Source organism: Rhinatrema bivittatum, chromosome 6 (genome assembly GCF_901001135.1).
Source record: "Rhinatrema bivittatum chromosome 6, aRhiBiv1.1, whole genome shotgun sequence".
In the NCBI taxonomy this organism is placed as follows: Eukaryota; Metazoa; Chordata; class Amphibia; order Gymnophiona; family Rhinatrematidae; genus Rhinatrema; species Rhinatrema bivittatum.
This window is the reverse complement of record NC_042620.1, coordinates 271720878-271746976: the sequence shown is the minus strand read 5'-3', so window position 1 is coordinate 271746976 and position 26099 is coordinate 271720878. Positions and strand designations below refer to the sequence as shown.

Here is a 26099-nt window from a genome sequence, read left to right as displayed (position 1 = left end):
TACTTAGGGAATAGCCACTGCTATTAATTGCATCAGTAGCATGGGATCATCTTAGTGTTTGGGTAATTGCCAGGTTCTTGTGGCCTGGTTTGGCCTCTGTTGGAAACAGGATGCTGGGCTTGATGTACCCTTGGTCTGACCCAGCATGGCAATTTCTTATATTCTTATGTTCCCATTTTCCAGTGTGTGCTCCTGAGTCTATCACAGCCCTGTGTTTGCCACAAAGCAACAAGCAGCAACAAGCAAATTCATGACCATAGCCTTGTAGGCTTGCTTCAGGATAGCTTCGATATGCCAATCCTGGTCATCCTTCAGGGCAGCTCCATCTTCCATCAGAATAGTACTTCCCCAAGCACACCAGAGCATCCACCTTTGGACAGCGGAACTGCTCTCGGGCTCAGAGGATTCCAAGATCTTGCTAGGGATTGACCTCCCCCCCCCCCCCCACCCCGGGAAATCATTTTTCGGTGCTTCACCTCCAGGTCAATCAGTTCCTGTACTGCCTCATGGTGGGGGAAAAAACACGTCACTTTCCGCCAACTGACCAGAATAGAGTCCTTTTTCTGTAGTTTAAACAGTACTGTCTCGTCATCATCATGCCCCAACACCCGGCGAGTCTTGGCTATCAATCCAAATAGCTCATCTTAATGGAAAAGTTGAAGCATCATCCGGTGAGCCTCCACATCAGGAAGAAAATCACCCTCCTCCAAGATGGGGTCTCCTGGATCTTCCAGAGAAACATTCAAGTTCTCCAAGATATCACTGTCGGCCTCATCCTCCTCCCAGTCTTCCCTGCCTCTCCTCTGCGAAATTGCTCTGCTGTGGAGAGGCAGGAACCGGAGCGTTTCCTACTCCGCGAGGACATTCCTGAAGAGGAGATTCCCTTGGCTCTTGACCATGGCCCATCCTGTGCCCTACAGGATGGGCCATGGTCAAGAGCCCTACAGGATGGGCCTTTAAAAAATTCTAGCCAGGACAGAGCTGAAAAATCCATGCCTGGCATCGGGGGCATAGGTAATGCTACCTCCAAGTGAACTCCCACCAGGCTTCGTAGGGCCAGGTGACAGAGGAGGACCCAAGTCATCTCCTTGTGGGGTCTCTGGAGGTTGATCTCTCCTGCAGGGGCCTGACACCTTTATATTATCTGAGCAAGATCCTCCTGCTGAAGAAAACTCCCCCGGGCCATCTCCCTCTTGGCTGCCAAACACTTGCTAGACAAGCCTAAGAAGTGGCTTGGCTCCACGGACCGCAAGTGGCAGGCCAAGCAGAGCAGGAGCCTTTTCCCGCACTGACCTCCCGGCACCATAACAGTCCGCACCGCGCAGCCCACTGAACATGTTGCTTGAGGCTGCACGCAGCCCGCAACACCAAGCGTGCTCGACGTCTGCGAAAAGCTGATGTAGCTCAGAGGCCTTGGTCCCACTTCTGATTGTATCCGCGCAGGAAGCACTTTTTTTTTTTGGAGTCTGACCCGGCTCTCTCCTTAAATGAATATAACCCCATATCTACCCTGCAGCCTCTGGCTTGCCCCAAAGACCAACCATCGTAGGAAGACTCAAAGACCCCTAGTCAAGGAGGGGTGAGAGAGTACAGAAGAACAGTCCTGAATCTAAAGGCTTCCTTACTCACACTGCAAGTTGTATCTGTAGCCCGAGGGAGACTGCTATCTGCCTTCACCTTCTGACCCCTTCCAAGCCATCCAAAATGGTGCCAGGCACCCAACTGAAGGAGGGAGCACCACAATCCTGACAGGCCTACTTCCACACACAGTAAGCATGCCCACCATCTGCTGGAGGAGAATACTGGCAGGCTGTCAGTTCAGGGCTATATCAGTGTGACAGTGAGTCAGCTGATCTCAGACCCCATCTGCTGGTTGGCGTGCATAGTTAACTTGTGTGGACTGACCTGCCTGGATGCCCATTTTCCTAGTCTCACTAGGTCCTCTTACAATTTCTCAGAATCCTCTTCTGATTTAACAACTTTGAATAATTTTATATTAACAATTTTTTTTAATTGAAATTTTCAAAAAATATTGATTCCAAAATACAATCATTAGAAACAGGTGAAGTTCACAAAAGCAATAATATTATAAGAAACAAAAAAGAAAGAAAAAAGCATTAATGCAGAACTTTATAAATCAGATCTCAAAACGAGGAGAGAAAGAGGAAATATCTATATGGAAAAAAGAAATTACAATTTACAGGTAACAATATATATTTATATATATAATTAGGATTCCTGAACAATCTGTGTCAGTAACAGCAGGGAAAGTCTTATGTTGTAGAAATTCCTCTAACCGCAAAGGCTCAAAAAAACAAAACAAAAAACTTGACCCCCTCAAATTTTATCAAACATTTACATGGGAACTTCAAAAGAAAACTAGCACCCAAAGCCTGAACTCCCTTTTCTGAAGAAATAATTTCCTTTTAAACTGTTGCCCTAGCAACGTCAGGAAATACAATAATATTTTGCCCAAGAAGTTTATCTCACAAACAAAAAAATAATGAGTCCAGATCTTGTCAGACTCTAAAGCAAAATTAACCAGCAATGTTGCTCTTTTTACTCTCCTTGTGATTCTTCTAAACATGCTGATAAATCACATACTTCATTTAATGTTTCTGGGGGAGAAACTCTACCCCTAGGCACCAGCAAATAGAATAATTTTATTATAGGAGCGACAGATTCTTTTGGAACTTTTAATACATATGAAAATTTCTCTCAGCCAATTCTAGGGTCGACAACAAGGTACTCTGGAAAATTAAGAAAATGAAGATTAGTACATCTGGATTTTCCATTTTTGATGTATGGTCTGTCTAATCAGAGCTAAACTGGTTTTCAGCATACTTTTAGAGGAACTCTAGTATCTTTTTTAACCTCTCATCCTGTTCTTCTAATGTTCATTAGATTTGGTAGTCAACCCATTAACTGAAGAAATCATATTGTCTATTTTGGTTGCCAAGTTTCTTTCTAAATCAACAAGGGCTAACCATAGGGTTTCAAAAGTTATTACAGTGAGTAATCACCACCTGATTAACAGATGCAGAGGCACTGTCTTGCTCTCTCAGTATGTTCCTTCTTGCTGTAACCTCCCCATCTGAAACTGTAAAATCTATGGTGATAGCTCCCAACAAAGACTCATTTCTAGGTCCTGCATCTACTTGCATACTCATTATCAGGACCAAGTGAGACCTAACTCTCAGAGCGGCAGACAAACCATCTAGCTCCATGACCCCTGAAAGAGTACCTGTGGTTGAAAAACGGAAATCCTCTAGAGTAGGACGCAAAGGGGTGGAAGATGCTATTGGACCAGATGGGGAAGAACAAAGCACTCCTTTCCTCTTCTTGCCCATAATCAGGGACTTCCAAAGTAATTCGCGAGAGTCAGCAACACAAACAAGACATCCAAAATGTGCCTAAGGAATGTGCTCCTTAGATGTTGTTGGGGGGGGGGGGGGGGGGGGGGGGAGATTACCAAGGAACACCGGAATACCTGCTTAACTGCTGGAAAAGGGGCTGGCTGGCTGCCTCTTACCTCACACTTACCCCTATATTAGCGAATTTGATCACCTCACTTATTGCTCTCATAGCCAGGTCATTTATAAATGTTAAAAAGCAGTGGCCCTAGTACAGAACCCTGGGATGCTCTATTATTCACCTTCTCCATGTAGACCTACTCTGTTTTCTATCTTTGAACAATAGAACATTGCCTCCTATCCCATGATTTTTTTTTTTTTATTTCCTTAAGAGTCTCATGAGTTACTTTGGCAAACGCTTTCTGAAAATCAAGATACATTATATCAACTGGTTCACCCTTATCCATGTTTATTCACACCTTCAAAGAAAAAAAAAAAAAAAGATGTAGCAGATTGGTGAGAAAGGACTTTCCTTGGCTAATTCATGTTGGCTTTGTCTCATTAAACTATGTTTATCTACATGTTCAGTAATTTTGTTCTAATAGTTACAACTCTTTCCCAGCAAGGACATCAGGGCTCACTGGTCTGTAGTTTCTTGGATCACCCCTGGAAACTTTTTTTTTTTTTTTTTAAACTGGCACTACATTGGCCACCCTCCAATTTTCAGGTTTTGTTGCCGATTTTAATGATAGTTTACAGATTATTAATAGCAGGACTGCAATTTAACTTTTCAGTTCTTTTAGCACTCCGGGTTGTATACCTTCTGGTCTGTATGATTTGCTACTCTTTAGTTTGAGTCATGCCACTTTGAAAGTCCCCTTGAATTTTCCCTCCTGACTAAGCCACAAGGCGAAGTGACCCGTGTCAGGGGAAGTATCCGCTTAAAAACATGTCACATAATTGAATAAATGATTGTTTATATTTTCAAGTTACAAATTTTATTGGTGTTTGCCTTTTGGTGGGACAGATCTTCACACACTCGCAATGTGTGTGTATATTGTGTATATGTGAAAATCCCTTTTTGACTTATTTTAATGTACAGTATCTGCCTTATCTTCCTCAGAAAAGACCAAAGCAAGGCATTCATTTAATCTCTCTGCTATGCCTTATTCTCCCTTAGTATCCCTTTTATAACTTGATCTAATGGTCCAACTTACTCCCTCACAGGTTTTTTGCTTCGAATGTACCTGAAAATGTTTATTATGAGTTTTTGCTGCTGCAGCAAGCTTCTTTTCAAATTGTATGTGCCTTCCTTAGCAATTCTTTGAATATAACTTGCAGTTTCTTTTACTAGACTTCTCCTCCAAGAACGTATCCAAACCTTTTTTGAACCCAGCTACACTAATTACATTAACCACATCCTCTGGCAACAAATTCCAGAGCTTTATTGTGCGTTGAGTGAAAAAGAATTTCCTCTGATTAGTCTTAAATGTGCTACTTGCTAACTTCATAGAATGTCCCCTAGTCCTATTATCCGAAAGTGCATGAGCTGTACTAATCCGAAAGTGCATGAGCTGTACTAATCCATTTTTTCCCCTTCTTCCTACAGCCTTTTTTCCTCATTGATACCTTGGAGGTATTTAAATGTCTATCACATCTCCCCATCCCATATTTCTTTCAGAATATATATGTTTAAATCTTTTTAAAGGAATTTTTTGGTTCATCCAATGATTCCAGCTACCAGGACTGATGCTGTATGACTTCCAAGCAAAGTAACTATCACAGGACTGAAAACTTGAGGAAGACGACACTACCTAGAGAAGACATATCAAATCATTTACTGTTGCTGCTGATCTATTACTCTTTCCCAGGAGGTAGTAGTACACCTAGTGGTCCTGATTGAATTTTCTTCTGCTACATTCCCATTCACACAAATTCTACCACAGCTACAAGTAAAAAGTTTAGAGCAACATAGCTACTATTTAAAGAAATGTGTTACTATCATGCTACCAAATTAAAATGACCTGTATTCAGTGACTATTTCTGTTGAAGTAAGGAAGATAGAGAAATTGGGAGAAAAAAGAAAAAAAAAAGGACATCTTACCTTGTCTAAACAAAGGTTTCCATGCCTTTCAGCAATTGCTTTCCGGAATGCATGCGACAAAGGGTACAACATGCTATGGTGAGGATGTACAGAAGGCAGCCTATTCTTTTCCAACTGATCAGCCACAATACTGACAAGCTTCTTCATTCGTTCATCATAGTCTGTCCAATCACATACTATCTAAAGGGGAAAAATCAAAGCAATGTCAAATAGTTTCTGGTCCCTACTTAGCAAAACACCATGAATAGTTAACTTAGTTTTCACTACAGATTTTGCCAAAATGGTACAAATGAAGAAATAATTCAACTGTCTGGACACTATGAATGTAGCAAAAAGATTCCTAGAATTTTCAGTAAAGACTAAACATTTATTCCCATCACCCCAAACACTTTTGCTAGGAAAGCAATCAATTCCAAGTATGGAGGGTATGATCTTGGGACTTATGGTTCTGGTTCTATCAGATACTAACATGATGCAACTTTAACCTGCAGACAAGAGAGGTTAGCCCAATGTCTACCATTTTATTTTATTTATTTATTTAAGGCTTTTCTATACAGAGTTTCTTGATACAGATCAAATCAACTCTGTTTACATCGAACAAAAGTTTTAACAATAACATAGCCAAGAAACATATTAATATGAGGCAGATATTGGCAGAGTCAAAAGTTACATTTTAACAAGGGCGAGCAACTGGGGATTAGGAAAACAAAAGTATAAAAACGATAGGATACTTTATACAGAGAGTGAGGGTGGCTAATATAGCCAATCTCTAAGGTTACTTCTGAAAATTATGACATCTATGTGAGTTAATGAGTGGTTATGTGAAGCGTAACGAAACAGTATTAAAGTTCAGTGATGTAAATATGGTCTAGGCGCACGGAAAGGCTCGGCCGAACAACCATGTTTTGAGTTTCTTTTTAAAGGTCAGAAGGCAGGTTTCCTGTCGGAGGTCAGAGGGCAGGGCATTCCAGATGGAGGGACCTGCTGTTGAAAATGCCCATTCTCTGAAGTTTAATCTGTGTACCATTTTATTCGGGGGGACGTAAAGTGATCCCTTGTAAACGTCTCTTATCGGTCTGACCGTAGTGTGTAGTTTGAGCGGTTGTATCAGGTCAAGAGGGGTCTGATGGTATATGCATTTGTGAATAATTGTGAGTGATTTGTGGAGTATTCTAAAGTTGACTGGGAGCCAGTGTAGATCTTTTAATATAGGTGTGATGTGCTCTCTCCGATTGGTGTTAGTATTCTTGCTGCTGCATTTTGAAGCAATTGGAGGGGTTTTGTAGTAGCAGCAGGCAGACCTTGCAGAATAGAATTGCAATAGTCGACCTTGGAGAAAAGGATGGCTTGGAGAACAGTTCTAAAGTCATGGTGGTATAGTAGAGGTTTAAGTTTTTTAAGCACCTGTAATTTATAAAAAGCACTCCTTGGTAGTATGGTTTACAAATTTCTTTAAGCTCAAATGGCTGTCAATGATGACTCCGAGGTCTCTAGTGTGAGAGGTTTGGATGTTAGCGCACAGCTGTTGTTGGGGTTGACTGACTTCTGAAGTGATAAACAGGAGTTCTGTCTTGGTGGTGTTAAGTACCAGGTTGAGGTCTGTAAGGTGACTGTTGATTGTTTGTAAGTGAGAATCCCATAACTTGATTGCAGAATCCAAAGAGCCAGTGATGGGAATTAAAATTTGAACGTCATCTGCGTAAATATAGAACGTCAGTTTTAATGTTGTGAGAAGATGGCAGAGGGGGAGGAGGTAGATGTTAAATAGAGTGGGAGATAATGAGGAGCCCTGGGGGACTCCGAATGGAGAATAGGTGTGGGGAGATTCCTTGTTATTGATGTTAACCTTATAGCCTCTATTACTTAGGAATGATTTAAACCAACTGAGGGCGGCTCCTGTGATTCCTATAACTGATAGACGGTTTAATAGACAGGCGTGGTTTACAGTGTCGAACGCTGCGGAAATATCGAGAAGAGCTAGCAGGAAGGAGCGTCCTTTATCAAGGCCCAGGTATGCCTGATCTAAAAGTGAGATGAGGAGGGATTCAGTGCTGTGTTCTTTCCGGAATCCATATTGCGATGCGATGGGTGGAGAATTTTATGTTCTTCCAAGTAATTTGTTAATTGATTATTTACCACTTTCTCCATGGTCTTGGCTAAGAATGGCAGGTTGGATATTGGTCGATAATTACTGGGGTCGTCCGGGTCCAGGTTAGGTTTTTTAAGTATGGGTTTAAGGGTAGCTAATTTGAGAGCGTCCGGGAAGATTCCCTGTGAGAGAGAGCAGTTTATGATATCTGCTAGATGTTTGGAAATGGACTCCTGTACTTGAAGCAGTAATTTGGATGGAATTTGGTCAAGCGGGTGAGTGGAGGGTTTCATTCTTTTTAGCAGAGTTTCAACCTCTGTGGTGTAAGTGGGCTCAAAGGAATCCAACACTGCATCCGAGTTGTGGTGGTGGGCAGGTACTGAAGATGGTGTGTTAGGTTTAGAGGGTAATCTGGCCAGCGTGTTGGAGATTTTATTCTGGAAGAAGATGGCCAAATCATTGGCTTTTGATTGGGCTAGATCATCCGGGATTGATGAGGTGGTAGATTTAGTGAGATCCGAGACGTAAGAGAAGAGCGCTTTGGCATCGAAAATCATATGGATACGGTGGGCGTAGAATTCTCTCTTTGATCGTAGAGTCGCAGTTCAGTAGTAGTGGAGCGCGGTTTTGTATATGGCTAGAGAATGGGGGTTGGGGGAGATCCGCCATAACTTTTCTTTTTGTCTCAGGCTTTGTTTTAACGAGTGGAGCTCCTTTGTGAACCATGGTTGTTTGTTTTTCTGAGTAGGGTTGATATTCTTTGTTGAAGTTGGGCATAGTTTATTAGCTATGTTTTCCGTGATATTTTGCCAGGAGAGTATGGCTGTATTGGGGTTTAAAAGATCCAGATTGGGAAGTTCTTTGATCAGAGAATTGCTGAGGGCTTTTGATGGGCAGGATTTCCTATAGTGCAGGGTGGTGAGCGGGGTGGGGGGGCGGGGCAGGAGGTCTCGTTGTCGTTTTGAGAGTGGATGTAATCATAAAATGGTCTGACCATGGTACTGGTAGGCATAAAGGTGGTGAGAGTTGTATGAGGCTGGCATTTGTGAAGATGAGGTCAAGTGTATGACCTGCCTTATGTGTGGGATGGTTGATGAGTTGAGTGAAGCCCATGTCCGTGAGGGAAGATAGAAGTGCTTCGCAGTTAGAAGATAAAGGGTTAGCGTCGATGTGTATATTAAAGTCCCCAAGAATGATGGCTGGTGAGTCCAGGGTTAGGTATTTAGCTATGATTTCTACTAAAGGTGAGGCATCCCAGTCTAGCAATCCGGGGGGGGGGGGGGGGGGGGGGGTGCGTATAAGAGGAGAATTTGGAGGGATTTGGATTTGAACAGGCCTACCTCTAGTTTGGGAATTGAGTTGATAGGTTGTAGAGTGAGGTTAAGACCTTTTTTGGCTGCCAGGAGAAGTCCTCCCCCTCTTTTCTTTAGTCGAGGAATTGAAAAGATGTCATATTTGTGTGGGAAGTTGATTTATTAGGACTGTCTCTGTTGGCTTTAGCCAGGTCTCTGTGATTGCACAGATGTCTGGTTTGGAGTCAAGCAGGAGGTCATGTAGGATGTGGGTTTTTTTGGTAATCGATTGAGCGTTAAATAGAGTTATAGTGAATAAAGCGAGCCCCAGGAATTGGATAAGAGGGGATGTCATGACCGGAATGAGATTTCTGTAAGGTTTGTGTTGCTGTTGCATTGGGGCTTTCATCCTAATGTATGGGCTGTGGGGTAAGCAGGGTATTGCGTATCCTTGCATCCTTTGGAGTTTAGAGCGTTGGCGTGGTCTGGAGTTGTTGGGTGTGGTAATCTTTAGGCCTTAGTGTATCTATGGCGGATAGCAGGGATGGCGAGATTTGGGGGGTCTGAGGCGAGAGCCTATTGGATTGATTTTGGTTGCAGTCGAAGGGTTGAACCAGTATCTCTGACTCCTAGATTGACTTCTATACTAATAGGGGCATGGTCGGACCAGGTAATTGGTTCTATAACAGGACAGGTAACTTGATTGCTCAATCGTTTATCTACCAAGAAGTAGTCGATACGTGAGTAGCTAGCATGCGGAGGTGAGTAAAAGGTATAGGAGTGTGAATGTGGATACCTGTTCCTCCATACGTCTACCAGCTGCCAGTCATGCAAAAGGTCCTGTAATTGGGACCGAAGGGTTTGCTGAGATGCCCCCTGAGTCTGTGAATTATCCAGATCCCGATTTAGAGTTAAATTGAAGTCACCCCCCACGATTAGGGGGGGAGACCCTGTAGTGCCGTGAAAAATGCACTCTGATCTTTATTGGGGGCATAGAGAGACACCAGAGTGTAAACTTGAGTTCCCACCTGGATCTTAAGTAGTAAGAACCTACCGGCCGGGTCCTCGACATGTGACAGCACATCAAAAACCATTTGAGAAGAGTAGGATTCCCGTCCCTGTATACTTATGCTTTACCCCGCTGGCAGCCGCGTAGACATATGGAAACTCCTTACAACCCAGCAGGTGGCTATATCTGCGTTTAAGATGAGTTTCTTGTATTAAAGCGACATCCGCTTTGAGATATATAAGTTCTTTCCTAAGGAGGAAACGCTTCTTATAGGTATTAAGGCCTTTAACATTTAAAGAAATTATTTTAACCATGAGAAAGATAGCAAAAAAATGTTCCACATTATAAAGACATCGTAGTCCAAAGCGGGTAAGACATTGTACAGCTTACTAGAAAAACTGGAAATACTTATAAGCAAAAACCCACAATAGTAGTGAGAAAATGCATAAAAAATGAGAAACAACAGACAGGTGTATGACCAAAAATCTTCTGCCATGGAGGTGCCGTACAGTCAACTCAAGCCCCTAAAATAACACCCCCCCCCCCCCCCGAGATGAACATCCGCAAACATTAACTAAGGTAACAGGAAACGACATTAAGCCCATAAAATCGTCTGTAAGCAGTTACGCCCCAAGAAGCTGCAAACCTGGCAAAGACTAAGCCAGCTGCCGAGTATTCCTCAATCTGGTCTGCAAACATGGAGGAGAGATCCCTCCCTGGACACTGTCTATGCTTTCAGCCCAGGCCGGCCGGTGAAACCGCTGACTGTGATTGCTGCCGGCATAGTCTGCCCAGTCCGGATCCTGGGCGGCGCCATTTTGAAGTCTTCGATGTCCCAGGCCCATGTTACCGAGGTGCTGAGTCTAAGAAAGGTGCTTCCAGTCCTGCTTGCTTGAAGCTTTCAACGGCGTCTGACATGCTTTTAATACGATAGGTAATGCCTTTGCGTTGGAAGAGAAGAGCGAATGGAAACGCCCAGCGGTATCCGATGTCATTTTGAAGGGCTGTGGTCACTTCTCTCAACTGATGGTGTTTTTGTAAGGTTGTCGGCGCTAAGTCATTAAAAACTGAGATCTCCAGATTCTGCAATTTCACCAGTTGTTGCGCTCTCGCCGCTTTTAATACTCCCTCTTTAATGCGAAAATGGTGAAATTTAATTATAATATCCCGAGGTTGACTGTCCCTTCTAGGGCCAAGGGCCCTATGAGCGCGCTCAAGATCAATCTCGGTGAGGTCACGATCCCCTGCTGAAAGATTTGTTGGTGGATAGGATATGCTGACAAATAGCCTTAGCGGTAGCCATACAATCTAAATATTGGTCAGACTCCGGTATGCCTCTAAGGCGGAGGTTCGCCCTCCGCGATCGATTTTCCAAATCCTCCACCTTTTCAGATAACTTTTCCAGCTCCGAGGTTAACCGTTTATTTTGAGTGGATAGCGAATCTGTTAAGGCTTCTTGTCCGTCCAGACACGCATCCATGTCGTCTACCCGGTGACCTAATGCATCCAGGTCTTCCCTTATATTTGTAATGGATGCCACGATGTCCGCCTTGTGGGTTTTAAGATCGGCTTGCAGCTCTATAAATCAGTTCCTCATCTCTGAGCGGGTCAGAAATTCAGATTGCGGAGTTGAGAGCGCTAAGACCGCGCTACTCGCAGACTCTGTGCTGGGATCGTTAGCCAAGCCCTCATGGTCTGGGGCCTTCAGCTACATCCAGTAGAAGTTCCCCCGCAACTTTACTAATCGCAAACTATTTTAAGTCCGTGGTTTTTTTTCCAGCTGCCATCTTGTACGAGTCCTGCAACCTTTTCCTCTGTTTTTGCGCTTCAGGGACTGTAGCTGCTGCTTAAAATGTCCCTTATATCCAGGGGTTAGGAGGAGCAGTCAAATCAGGCGGCCATCTTGTTGCGCTGCTCTCTAGCGCCCCCCCTTTTTTTTTTATGTATGTCCTGCAGGTAGCTATCCTCAAGCACTGACAAATGTTTCTCAAGAACTTTCCCTTAAACTGCTTAATCCCTACATTAAGTTGTTAGTAGTGCTTCAGCATATTTCCAGCTTAAGTTCTGGAAGGCAAACTTTTCCTATATGTAACCCGTGAGAGAAATTTGCATAGCCAGGTGAGTCCATTCAGAAATCTCAAAATAATGAAGATTTTTTTCTCCAAAGAGGTTTTTTTTTTTTGTTTTTTACTTGCTAGCATGTGGCTTTGGATTTCAATGACAAATCCCAAAAGGCAGACATACCGTGTATTAAATGGCTGAATACTAAAATTGGGCTCAGTGCTACTGCTGACCAGCTATGAATGCTGATTAAATGTCAAACCAAGCACAGAAGCAGTGTTTCATGAACAGCTATTTAACAATTCAGTCCCTTTTGCCTTTTTAAAAAATTTTTACCTGGAGGCAGTGAGCCAAGTTGCAGTAAGCATCAGGGAAGTCTGGCTTCAATTTCAGAGCAGTACGGTAAGAAGCAATGGCTTCTGGTATATTTCCTGAATCCTGGAAAAAACACACCACATCAACATCAACATACAAAATATAACAGACAAAGCCCTATAGATTATGAATTATATACATTTCGGTACCTTATGAATAGAAGCCAAGTTACTGTGAGCATCAGCAAAAGCAGGATTTATCTGAATGGCTCGTGTGTAGCACTGCAACGCCCCCTGCACATCTTGCATCTCCTTTAAAGTATTTCCCATGTTGGAATAGGCATCTGCGAATGTGGGGCTGATTCTGAATTAAATAAAAACATCACTAAAGATTAGAAAATGATCTCCAGGATGCATATGCTACTTAACGGATATAAAGATCACAGAACTCTAAATCAATACCCTCTCTAGGAGGAGAATATGCTATTTAATTTTTTAATTTTTATAACCCGCAAAATCCCCATAGTTCAGTGAGAGTAGCAAAATACCTACAAAATTAAAACATTAAAACATACAATTAAAATACAACAGCATGATAATACCCCAATCATATACTATTGTACATCAATTCCTGATAAAGCCTGCAAGAAAAAATATTTTTAATTTTGTTTTCCTGAAAACCTTGTCATTTTACATACCATACAGGCTACCAATTCCAAGGGTAGCCTGTTCCACATCTCTGGTCCATTAATTGAAAAAGCTTTCCCCCCAAATTTTTTTTGCAATTGTTAAGCAGATGACAAATTCAAAATCTTCAACTAGCTCCTCACATGAGTGAGTCTCTTTCAGCAGAATCTTCTCATTCATTTCAACCTAAAAATTGAGAAACTCTGCCTCTATTTTCTGACTGTCCCAGACTGGTTTCTTAATTTCCCTGTTCAATTTTTATCTACCTGGGACTCCTCTGATTACGCTTCTTCCAAGGAAGTTAGTAACCATCTCCAATTCGAATGTAACTGTGTGTCCTTAGAGCAATCTGTTAACAGCACTCTTCAAGGCCTATCTTTGCTCAATTAATCAACTTAACTCTAGCAGAAGGTGTTGTTCCTAATAGTCTTAGAACGCTGTAGTTTGTTCACTCTTGAAGAAATGCAACCTTGATCCCTCTGACCCAAACGATTATAGACCTAACTCTTCTCTTCCTTTCTTTTCAAAAATTCTTGAGGCTGCAGTTCTTTAAGAAATATCAGATCTCGAAAAATTTGAAATTCTCGATCTGCATCAATTCGGGTTCAGACATGCCATGAGCACTGAACTTCTGCTTTCTTTAACTGATAGCATCAGAAGAGGAATAGATAATGGTCATCAATTTCTTGTCTTGCTTGACATTTCATAGGCCTTTGACACCATTGACCACAACATTCTTATTTTCTGACTTGTGGTCTATCAGGAAAGACTCTTGACTGGTTCTGTTCCTGTCTGTCTCATAAGAACATGCCATACTGGGTCAGACCAAGTGTCCATCAAGCCCAGCATCCTGTTTCCAACTGTGGCCAATCCAGGCTACAAGAACCTGGCAAGTACCCAAAAACTAAGTCTATTCCATGCCACTGTTGCTAGTAATAGCAGTGGCTATTTTCTAAGTCAACTCCATTAATAGCAAGTAATGGACTTCTCCAATCCTTTTCTAAACCCAGCTACATAACTACACTAACTACATCCCCTGGCAAATTCCAGAGTTTAATTGTGCATTAAGTGAAAAAAAACTTTCTCCGATTAGTTTTAAATGTGCCACATGCTAACTTCATGGAGTGCCCCCTAGTCGTCCTATTATCCAAAAGAATAAATAACTGTTCACATTTACTCTCATGATTTTAAACACCTCTATCATATGCCCCCTCAGCCATCTCTTCTCCAAGTTGAACAGTCCTAACCTCTTTAGTCTTTCCTCATAGGAGAGCTGTTCCATCCCCTTTATCATTGTTGCTTGCCCTTCTCTGTACCTTCTCCATCGCAACTATATCTTTTTTGAGATGCGGCGACCAGAATTGTACACAGTATTCAAGGTGCGGTCTCACCATGGAGCGTTACATGGCATGATATTTTCCGTTTTATTCACCATTCCCTTTCTAATAATTCCCAACATTGTTTGCTTTCTTGACTGCCGCAGCACATTAAACAGACGATTTCAATGTGTTATCCACTATGACACCTAGATCTCTTTCTTGGGTGGTAGCTCCTAATATGGAACCTAACATTGTGTAACTATAGCATGGGTTTTTTTTTCCCCTATATACATCACCCTGCACTTATCCACATTAAATCTCATCTGCCATTTGGATGCCCAATTTTCCAGCTTCACAAGGTCTTCCTGCAATTTATCACATTCTGCTTGTGATTTAACTACTCTGAATAATTTTGTATCATCTGCAAATTTGATTACCTCACTTGTCGTATTCCTTTTCAGATCATTTATAAATATATTGAAAAGTACGGGTCCCAATACAGATTCCTGAGGCACTCCACTGCCGACTCCCTTCCACTGAGAAAATTACTAGCAAATAAACTCCGTGTCTGCATCTCGACAGTTTTCTCTATGTAGTCTGGTTAATCACGGTAATGACAATCCTGGTCCCACCATATGGAACTCACTGCCCCATGATATCCGCATAGAGACCTATACCCCCACTTTCAAAAAGAAACTTAAAACATGGCTCTTTCAGCAAGCCTACTCCATCTCACCCCCTATTACATAAAACCCCCCTATGAATGTTATACTGATATCTTGGTATGAACGCCTTTATGTCTGATGATTTTGTACTTTGCACTTTCATGTATATAGTTATAGTTATATTCCATAGCATCTACCCATTGATGCCTGTTATATGTAAGGGCTCCTCCCAAAAATTTATTTATATGTTGCCTAGTTCATCATATTATATTATGTTATCTGTTATATGTTATATGTACAGGCACTGCCCAATGGTTTTTTGTTCACTGTGAACCGATACGATGTGCGAATGGATATCGGTATAAAAGAAATGTTAAATAAATAAATAAAGTGATTGTGATTAAGATATTCCAGCCAGAGGATCAGCTCTATAGTCCGGATTACATAAAGCAGCTTCATGCTGAGGATTCAGACTGAATATTAACACTTCAATTATATAGCTTGACATACAGAGTGGGAATCAAACCTTTCAATTTCAACCCTGCTGACATATACAGCCCCTGAGGCAGCTCTTTAGAAAAGAGCGAAACCTGGCCAGAGTCTGGCTCAATTATTGTCAGAATAAAAGGTTTCCATATACCGATCTCATTTCTTCTATTCGCTATACAGCCATCTTGGATCGGCTTCTGGTTTGCTTTTTGGGTCCACTGAGAAAATTGTCCATTTACGGTAATCCTACTCTTGTTTCCTGTCTTTTAGCCAGTTTGTAATCCACGAAAGGACATAGTCACCTGTCCCATGACTTTTTACTTTTCCTAGAAGCCTCTCATGAGGAACTTTGTCAAACGCCATCTGAAAATCCAAATACACTACATCTACCGGCTCACCTTTATCTACATGTTTATTAACTCCTTCAATAAAGTGAAGCTGATTTGTGAGGCAAGACTTGCCTTGGGTAAAGCCATGCTGACTTTGTTCCATTAAACCATGTCTTTCTATATGTTCTGTAATTTTGATATTTAGAACACTTTCCACTATTTTTCCTGGCACTGAATACAACAAGCTAACTGGTCTGTAGTGTCCTGGATTGTCCACCAGAGAAGTGTCAGGATAGCAAGTCCTTACCAGATCTCCTAGAAAAGACACTAACTGAAGGATCTATACAACACGTTGTTCTGGAAAAGCAATTAACACAAACATCTGGAAGCAGTATTGCAAACATATGCTGATGTATTTTCTACTAAATCAGGATTTGCTTACTTTGCTATGCACAATGTAGATAACCAGTAGTCAAACCACAATGAAGAGTGCTTATCAAGTATCTGCTTAAGTTGAGAAGTACATGAGGCAAGAGACTGATGAGATGCTAGCTTCAAATGTTATAAAGCAATCTCAGCCCTTGGGCTTCTCCTGTAGCTCTTGCTCTTAAGAAAGATGGCACAACCAGCTTCTTGTGTGGGCTACAGGAAATTTAATGAATGTACTTTATCTAATGCATATATAATACCCCAGATGGATTAACTGCTAGCCAATTTAGCTGAGGCTCAGTATCTAACCACTATGGACAGTATCTGTGGGTACTGGCAGATTCCCCTAACAACTGCAGTTCAGGAACAATCTGCATTTACTGAAACGCCTTTTGGAATGAAAAATGCCCCTAATATGTTCCAGATGGTAAACCAGCTGCTAGATAGACCCTAGCATGTTCCTGGAGTCCATCTTGATGACATTGCTGCGTACAGTCAGACATGGAACAACCATCTGACCTATTTAACTTGTGTATTAGACTGGGTCTGGGAAGCCAGCCTGACCATTAAGCCCAGCAAATGCCAGGTGGGAATGGCAGAAGATCAGTAGTTAGGATACAGAGTGGGAAGTGGTCAGTTAAAAAGCCTGAACCAGCTAAAGTAGAAGCAATCCAAAGTTGGCCCACTCCCCAAACTAAAAAGCAAATACTGGCCTTCCTAGGGTCAGCAAGGTCCTACAGAAAGTTGGTGCCCCAGTACAACACAACAGCCAAGCCCCTGGTTGACTTGGCTAAAAAATTACCACGAACAATTTCCTGGATGCCAGAGTGTGAAGCAGCCTTCCAAGCATTAAAGATTGCATCAGCGAGATCATGTGATGCGGAGGGGACACATCCACCTCGCGCTCCGGGTGCCTCTCTTATAAAACCCATAATTTATTTATTTTATTTAGGGATTTTATATACTGATTTTCTTGATACAGATCAAATCAACTCGGTTTACATAGAACGATAGTACATTAACAGTAACTAGTCAAACCTCAAAAGAGGAGACAGATTAGGAGCAGAAGGTAAAAGTTACATTATAACAAGGGTGAATAACTTGGAATTGGAAATGAAGAGACAGATAATCAAAGTAGAGAGATATAACAGAGAGAAGGGGGTTGAAGCCAACCTCAGGAGAATAACTCTAGCATTATAACGTGATTATATGACATTCTGCTAGTTATTGAAGTACAGCTGATTGAAAAATATAATGTGGCGGATTCTGATGAAAATCACCCCCGAGTGGTTCTCAATTATTTCTCTACATTAAGAGGGTAAAATTGCCGGTACAGCAACTTACCCGAGACGGCATGACAACCCGCCCGCCACGGAAGGAGAAGGACAAGCAAGCTAAGCCCGAGGCAAAGATGGCCACCGCACTACAAACCAGACCTGAAATCGCAAGTACTGAGTCCTCAACGGTATCGATAACAGCAGCAGTAGTAGCCGCTTTAAGCCCCAAATTCAATGAAATCTCCTCCCAAATCGCTGAAGTCCTCACCATGCTAGTCGAAACACGTGCAAGGAGGTCATGGAGGGCCGTGTCCACGTGGTCGAAGACTCCTTGGCGCTCCAAGTTAAGGTGGCGAAATTAGAGAAAATAATAGCAGCACACGAAACAAATTGAAGATCTAGAGAATAGATTGCACCAGGCAAACCTGCGCTTCGTGGGGTTAGATGAACAAATCCTGGACAATCATTTACTCTCCCTATTTGAAAAATGGCTACAGACCGAGTTGGGCCTTCCCGAGCTGGTGGGCCAGATTAAAGTAGAGAGCTCGCATCGCATCGGGGCACAACAAACAGGAAGGAAATCGCCCTGGGTAGTGGTCGCAAAAATTAAATTATGTACACAAAGTACAAATTTTGCAAGCTTACCACAAGAAAAAGGAACTTCTACACGATGGGAGGAAGCTCAATTTTTCCGCCAATGTGTCACAGCGACAGTGTGCGTTTGCCCCTGTCTGTACAACTTTGGTAAATCGGAAAACCAAATTTGCTCTTCTCTACCCCTTAAAATTAAAAGTCTGGACTGATGAGGGATGCAAATTTTTTTAAACTCCTAAAGAAGTGGAAAGTTGTCTACAAGGCACCATGCTGCCTGACCCATAACAGGTCATGCCATTGAACATTAACAGCGGCTTATTGGCTCTTAGCCTCTTATAGATCCCAGCTGAGGACCCGAACTCAGGACCATGTTCTCTGCCCTATAGTGGATAGCAAGTTTAAAATTCTATGTACTGGTTAGCCAACTAGTTGATATTATATCAAAGTTCAAATGTTTATCTACTGGTAGTTTATCCTCCAAGTTATCGCAGGTTTTTGTGCCTACTTTATAGTAGACATGTTATCTAAATCGTTATAGAAAAAAAAAAACATTACAAATGGGCAGACTCCCGACACAAGCAGGAACTAGCTGAAGTTAGAGGAGAGGCACCCAAATGCTCTCAGAGTGATCTTCAAGAAAGGGAATGGAATCCCTCGATACTAGGATGCAAGAGAGGGGGCGGAGGAGAGGGGGGAGGGTAGGAAGGAAGGGTAAGATAACACAACTACAGAGTATAAATGATGGGGCAACACAAAAGAGTACACTAAAAGGCAGCTATCAGGGCAATCTAGTTCTCTATAACTATTTCTTTCCTTGACAATGGAGGATGGAATCTTTGTAAAATGTATACAAAACCATTGCTATGCAACAGTTTGAATCTTATGTGGTTAACTGTTTATTCTCATGTCCTACTGTATAGATGACTGAAGGTGTGAAGTATCTGTCCTGGAATGTATTATTTATTTATTTAGAATTTTTATATACCGACATTCGATACAATATCAAATCAAATCGGTTTCCATTATAACAAAAACAGTCGCGGTTGAGGCGTTACATTAAACAAGGTGTCTGAAAATAGAACATAAATATTAAATAGTGATAAATGAATCATTGAACATTGAATGTAGCAGGACTGGGTACTCCAGTTAAGCGGGAAAAAATGCTCTTGAATCTTAACAGACTAAAAATTACAATAATTTTTCTTCAGGAGATGCATATGAAAGCCCAAGCCCACTTAAAACTTAAAAAGAAAGGATTTAATCAGATCTTTGTAGCGCATGGGTTATCCCATAGCAGAGGTGTGGCCATAATGATTCATAAATCTGTCTCATTTCAACAATAAAATATTATAGAAGTCCCTATTGGGCGCTATATTATATTAGAAGGCTTGCTTTTTGGTAAACTAACCATATTAGCTTCAGTATATGGCCCTAATCAATGGCCCTTATCATCCATAAAACACTCCACGAAGACAAATTGGACTGGCTAAGTACTCCCCTATGCTTCCACATCACAATGAAACCTCCGCTCCTCCAACACCGGCCTTCTTCCCATCCCCACCCCAAAAGCAGCTCATCTAACCACAACAAGGGAACGCGCACTGTCCATAGCTGGGCCTTTACTCTGGGACAGCCTTCCAGCACAACTGAGAACTAAACCCTCCAATCAGCTCTTCAAGTAACACCTAAACACCTGGTTCTTTCGACAAGCCTTCCCCCAATAACACAACACCCTTCCCACTCTCAGCCCTATTCCCCTCCAAGCTTCCCGTTAGACCCCTGCTCCACTCGTTGCTCGTTTACTAGTTAACCATGTTACAGACCAGTTATGTTTATTACGTTCTCTGTAAAAAAAAAATAAGAAACCCCCCTCTTATTTCAGTTCTATTCTTCTGTAAACAGATGTGACATCACTGATATAATGTCGGTATATAAAAAAGTATAAATAAATATGACCGCTTTTTCTCTGAGGTGGTGGCCAAAATACTATCATTAATCCAAGTTCCTATAGTGATAGGCAGCGACTTTAATTGTGTAGCAGACCCCACATTGGACCGCATCTCTCAATCTCAAGGGAGACCTCTAGGGCAACATAAGGGAATACTCTTCATATGAGACTCCCTTCAACTTATGCTCAATCCTGGGAGAAAAGTATTCACTTTAATGGCCTGGGCTTCAGATTCCCGCTCCCGGGTAGATTATCTTTTAATTTCTGAATCTCTATTTACTCACCTACAAGAATCAGACCATAGCCCCATCACATGTAGCCTACCACTTCTCTGGTGGGCCTCATACACCAGCATTTACAAACCATGGCCTGATATGCCCCTTCATTGGGTCAATGCATCTCAAATATCTGGGAGTATACATCACGGGTAACCTGGCCCCCTGGTACTCCTTGAATATTCCTCCTCTTATAGAAAAAATTAGGAAACTAACCGTGAGCTGGATGGAACTTCCTTTATCACTGTTGGGGAAGATTGCATTGCTCAAGATGGCTCTCCTTCCAAAAATTCTCTATGTTTTACAATTATTGCCCTTAATCATACCTCCTTCGGATATACGCAAGCTCCATAAAATCTGTACAGCCTTTATGTGGCGCCAACGGAAAGTGCGGACAGCATTAAAGAAATTGATTCCCGTAGCCCTTGGTGGGTGGGGATTCCCCAATATCTCTTTATAATATGGCATGTTAACTACTGTCAGTGGAGTCTGGTTATATGGCAGTTCCTGTTTCTCCAATTTTAATCTTGATTACAGACTGGCACAACCAGTGGACTTGAAGTTTATTTTTCAAGCCGCTCTCCAAGAACTTCTCGCACAGATGCATATCATCTTGATTTCCTATGGCAGATATGGTTGGAGGTCCCTATGTCATCGATTGAACCTCTCTTGGAAATCCTCCCTTCTGCTGCCTCTGTGAAGTAACCCTAAATTTCTCCCAGGACAAAGTGGTTCCTTTTATCACTCGCTGAGGCAGCAAGGGATTAATACTCTGGCGGATTTGCTAGACCCAACTACTCTAAAAATATATTCTTTTTCCAAATGTCAAGACTTGTTCGCATGGAACCCTCGTGATTTCATCCATTATCTTCAAATAGCAAGCTACATGACAAACAACTATGGCGCAAGGGAGGTCTCTGGAAGCTCTGGTCCATTTCATTGATTGCTGCGTCTATTTAAATCGCGGAAACAGTCCCTCGCAGTTCTTTATAAATTTTTACATGATACGATGCCTCACGGAGGGATGAGAATTCTGTCGGATCTCTGGAGTCGTGATCTAGAAGCAATTCATATGTCGCACAAAGCTATGCCGGCAGCTAACACCTGAGAACAATACTTGCGTTTCATACATCGAATCACAATTTCTCCTTTGCGAGCATATCAAATGCGCATTGTGTCCAGTCCTGATTGCCCCAAATGCCTTGATCCTACGGCAAACACTGGCACATGGCTTATGGAGCTGACCACAGATACAGGAGTTCTGGGCTCAGATATGGGACTATATGGCTCAGGTTCTGGATGACTTGCCCCCTCTATCGGCTGGTATGGCAATTCTGGGTGTAGAACCATAATAGCAAGGGGAGAGAGCGCTCGCTACTACTCAAAGCTCTAGGACTGGCGAGAAAATGGCATATTGTTAAAATGGATTTCTCAGGATTCCCCAACGACAGAATTCTGGATATCTGAGATGTTCCTTCTCTTACAATTGGAATACTGTGCATGGCTTATATCCACAACCCGAAAGAAAGTTGCCAAAGTATGGGACCCGTTTATTCAACATCTTCCATCTGAATGGTAGGATAAGTTTCAAGAAAGATCAGACTAAGTTGCAACCTGCGAATTCTTCATCTTATAGCAATTACAGACTACTTAAGGTGTACACTCATAGGTGTTTATCTTTAGTAATAGAAAATGTCTTGTGAGGTTGGGGGTGTAGGAGGTATTTCAAACTGTGGGGAACCATTCTGTATGCAATTGATTTATGTTACTATACTTCTATGTACGGTTTGCATTTTTCTTCAATAAATCAATTTGAAAACAAAACAAAAAAAAGAATCGCATCAGCTACTGCGCCAGACTATAAAAGAAAATTATTACTTACCTGCTAATTTTCGTTCCTGTAGTACCATGGATCAGTCCAGACAGTGGGTTATGTCCCCAATCCAGCAGATGGAGTCAGCACAAGCTTTGAGGGGGCGTATCCATATATACTACTACCCCCTCTGCAGGAGTTCAGTATCGAGTATATCAAAGCCAGAGTAGAGACCCCCGAAGGATCAAGTTTGTGGAAACAGATAATGAAAACAATTGTAACCGCAACAAGTAACTGCAAACATCCTACCAACTTGTAGGGAGCTGTGGAAAACAGTGAAAAGAAACGACTGTGAAGACACAGAACACTGCGAGCAAGAAGTAGCGCAGAGCTGAGCAGGATCAAGAACCCAAACGCGGTGGGCGTCTGGACTGATCCATGGTACTACAGGAACGAAAATTAGCAGGTAAGTAATAATTTTCTTTTCCCTGTACGTACCTGGATCAGTTCAGACAGTGGGATGTACCCAAGCTTCCCTAAATCGGGTGGGGTCCTGCGAGGCCTGCTCGGAGAACCTGCTCGCCAAAGTGTCCAGAGACCGAAGAGGTGAGGTGCAGACGATAGTGCCTCGAGAACGTGTGTAACGATTTCCAGGTGGCTGCCCTACAAATTTCCTGCGAGGATACCGAGCGAACCTCCGCCCAGGAAGCCGCCTGAGAACGTGTAGAATGCGCTACGATTCCGGGTGGGGGAGTCTAACCCGACCCAATGTAGGAAGCAGCAATGCCGGCCTTCAGCCATCTGGCAATGGTAGTCTTCGAGGCCTGAGACCCCTTCTTAGGACCGGCCCAGAGTACGAAGAGATGGTCAGAGGTCCGGAACTCATTTGTAGCCTCCAGATAGAGGCGCAGAGTGTGCTTGACATTCAAGAGACGGAGAGACTTCGGCTCTGAGGAAGAGAAGGACGGCAACTCCACTGTCTGGTTCACATGGAATGCAGAAACCACCTTCGGAAGGAAGGAGGGAACGGTGCGAAGCGAAACTCCAGAGTCGGAGAAACGGAGATAGGGCTCTCTACACGACAGAGCCTGCAGCTCCGAGATGCGTCGAGCGGAACAGATGGCCACAAGAAATACAGTCTTGAGAGTGAGATCCTTTATCGTTGCGCTGCGCAGTGGCTCGAACGGTGGTCCCGACAGGGAGCGAAGCACAGGTTAAGACTCCAGGAGGGACAAGGGTCCCGTAACGGAGGACGCATATGCTTGACACCCTTGAGAAAACGAGCAATGTCAGGATACTGTAGAAGAGAGCCCCCATCGCTCAACAGCGAGCCAAGGGCGGCCACCTGAACCCGTAGTGAATTATAGGCGAGCCCTTTTTCCACCCCCGCCTGTAGAAACTGAAGGATCTGAGGTACAGAAGCCTTAGCGGGTCTCGTGGCCTGGCTGGTACACCACAGCTCGAACACCTTCCAGACTCGAATATAGGCCGCCGATGTCGATGTCTTTCGTGCCCGCAATAGCGTGGATACTACCGCCTCCGGGTAGCCCCGACGCCGGAGGCAGCGCCTCACAAAAGCCAGGCCGCAAGACAGAAGAGTTCTGCCTGCTCGAAAAATACCGGGCCCTGATGTAGGAGCTGGGGGAGGTGCCCCAGCCTGATTGGCCCGTCGATCACCAGCTGTAGCAGGTCCGCAAACCAGGGTCGCCTGGGCCATTCCGGGGCGACGAAAACCACGGTCCCCTGATGGCTTTCTATTCTGCGGAGCATCCTGCCCACCAGGGGCCATGGTGGAAAAGCGTAGAGCAGAAGATGTGGCGGCCACGGGAGGACCAGGGCATCCACTCCCTCCGCGCCGCGCTCTCTCCGGCGACTGAAGAAGCGTGGAGCCTTGGCGTTGAGAGCGGACGCCATCAGATCCAAGTGGGGGGCCCCCCACTGATGGACGAGGAGTTGCATCGCTTTGTCGGAGAGAGACCACTCTCCGGGGTCCAGCAGTTGACGACTGAGGAAGTCCGCCTGGATGTTGTCCACACCGGCGATGTGCGAGGCCGCTAGCCGGACGAGATGACGCTCCGCCCATTGCATCAGCAGCGCCGCCTCGAGCGCGACCTGCGGGCTGCGCGTGCCTCCTTGTCGGTTGATGTAGGCCACGGTGGTAGCGTTGTCCGATAAGATTCTGACTTCCCGGTTCCGAAGAAGCGGGAGGAAATGTCGCAGAGCTAGCCGGACCGCTCTGGTTTCCAGACGGTTGATTGACCACTTCGCCTCCACCGTGGACCACGTCCCCTGCGTGGCGCTTCGATCGCAGACTGCACCCCAGCCTGCTAGACTGGCATCGGTGGTCACCACCACCCAATTTGGCAGATCGAGGGACACGCCACGGGCCAGATTCGGCGGATCCAACCACCAGCCCAGACTGTCCCTGGCATTCTGCGGGAGCAGGAGAATCATCTGGTAGTCCTGCGATACTGGTTTCCAACGGGAGAGGAGTGCCCACTGTAAGGTCCTGATGTGCGCGAAAGCCCAAGGTACAAGGTCGATGGTGGACCCCATCACTCCCAGGAGTTGCAGGTAGTCCCAGGAGGTGGGCTCTGGTAACGCAGAGAACCGTCGTGTGTGATCCCGCAAGGATTGAGCTTTGTCCTGGCGCAGAAAAACTTTGCCCACAGTAGGGTTTCGAAGGTCGCCCCCAAAAAAACCCAAGCGTTGCGAGGGCATGAGGGAGCTCTTGGAGAAGTTCACTACCCATCCCAGGGAATGTAGAAACCGTACTACTCGAGTCACCGCTGAGCGTCCATGATCGAATGACTTCGCCCAGAGGAGCCAATCGTCCAGATAAGGATGAACCAGGATGCCCTCCTTCCGGAGAGCTGCCGCCACGACTACCATGATCTTGGTGAAGGTGCGCGGCGCCGTCTCCAATCCGAACGGGAGAGCCGTGAACTGAAAATGCTGGTCCAGAATTTTGAAACGAAGGAAACGGTGGTGGTCCGGGCGGATGGGAATGTGCAGGTAGGCCTCCGTTAAGTCCAGGGAGGAGAGGAACTCCCCCCGATGCACCGCCGCAATCACTGACCGGAGCGTTTCCATGCGGAACCGGACGACTCGAAGGGATTTGTTGACTTCCTTGAGGTCTAGGATAGGCCGGAAGGAACCGTCCTTCTTTGGTACGACGAAATAGATGGAATAGTGGCCCGAGCCCACCTCTCCGAAGGGCACGGGCGCAATAGCGCCTATCTCCCGGAGTCTGTCCAGAGTCAGCAGCACCGCTCCTCTCTTGAGGTCCGAGCCACAGGGGGAAAAGATGAACCTTCCCTGCGGGGGGCGGACAAATTCCAATGCGTAGCCGTGTTTTATGGTATCCAGGACCCACTGGTCCGAGGTGATCCGTGTCCACTCCGCGTAGAAATACGTTAGTCGGTCCCCAATCCTGGGGACAGGGGAGTGGGCGAGACTGGCATCATTGTAAAGACTTGGTATAGGGGTTCCCGGTTCTGGGAGTAGTGCGTGCGGGCCGACGCCCACGAAAGGAGCGCGACCAGGGCTGAGACCTGGGGGCGGATGACCGGGAGCCCGCCTGTCTGTATCCCCTGTAGCGCCGTTGCGCTCTGGCTCTGGTCCGAGAAGAAGAAAATGCTCTGGATGGTCGAAACCTATCCTCCGGCAGCCGATGAACAGCGTTCTCCCCCAGGGACTTGATGATCTGGTCCAAATCCTCCCCGAAGAGGAACTTGCCCCTGAAGGGAAGAGAGCCCAGACTCGACTTAGAGGACGTATCAGCTGCCCAATCGCGTAGCCACAGTAGTCGTCGTGCTGCCACTACCGAAACCATGGATCTTGCGAGGACCCGAAAAAGGTCGTACGAGGCGTCCGCCCAATACGCCACTGCGGCTTCTAGCCGATCTGCCTGGGCAGCCTCATCGGACGGCAGGTTCTGAGACGTGAGGGGTGAGACCTCGAAAACCCGCTTAAGGAAAACTTCCAACTTACGATCCTGTGTGTCCCGCAACACCGCACCTCCCGTCACTGGGATAGTCGTCCTCTTCGTG

The 26099-nt window shown here is 44.4% G+C and overlaps 1 protein-coding gene across 5 annotated transcripts in view; it reads right to left on the bottom strand.

Annotated features, from left to right (window-relative positions):
* OGT (O-linked N-acetylglucosamine (GlcNAc) transferase) overlaps positions 1–26099 on the bottom strand; it is a 323288-nt gene that overhangs the window by 118406 nt on the left and 178783 nt on the right. For all 5 annotated transcript variants that reach the window (XM_029607212.1, XM_029607214.1, XM_029607213.1 and 2 more), the window contains 3 exons: positions 12433–12586; positions 12245–12346; positions 5458–5637 (listed from right to left, as the gene is read on the bottom strand). In XM_029607212.1, coding sequence (XP_029463072.1) covers positions 5458–5637; positions 12245–12346; positions 12433–12586 — 436 coding nt within the window. The remainder of the gene's footprint in view (positions 1–5457; positions 5638–12244; positions 12347–12432; positions 12587–26099) is intronic.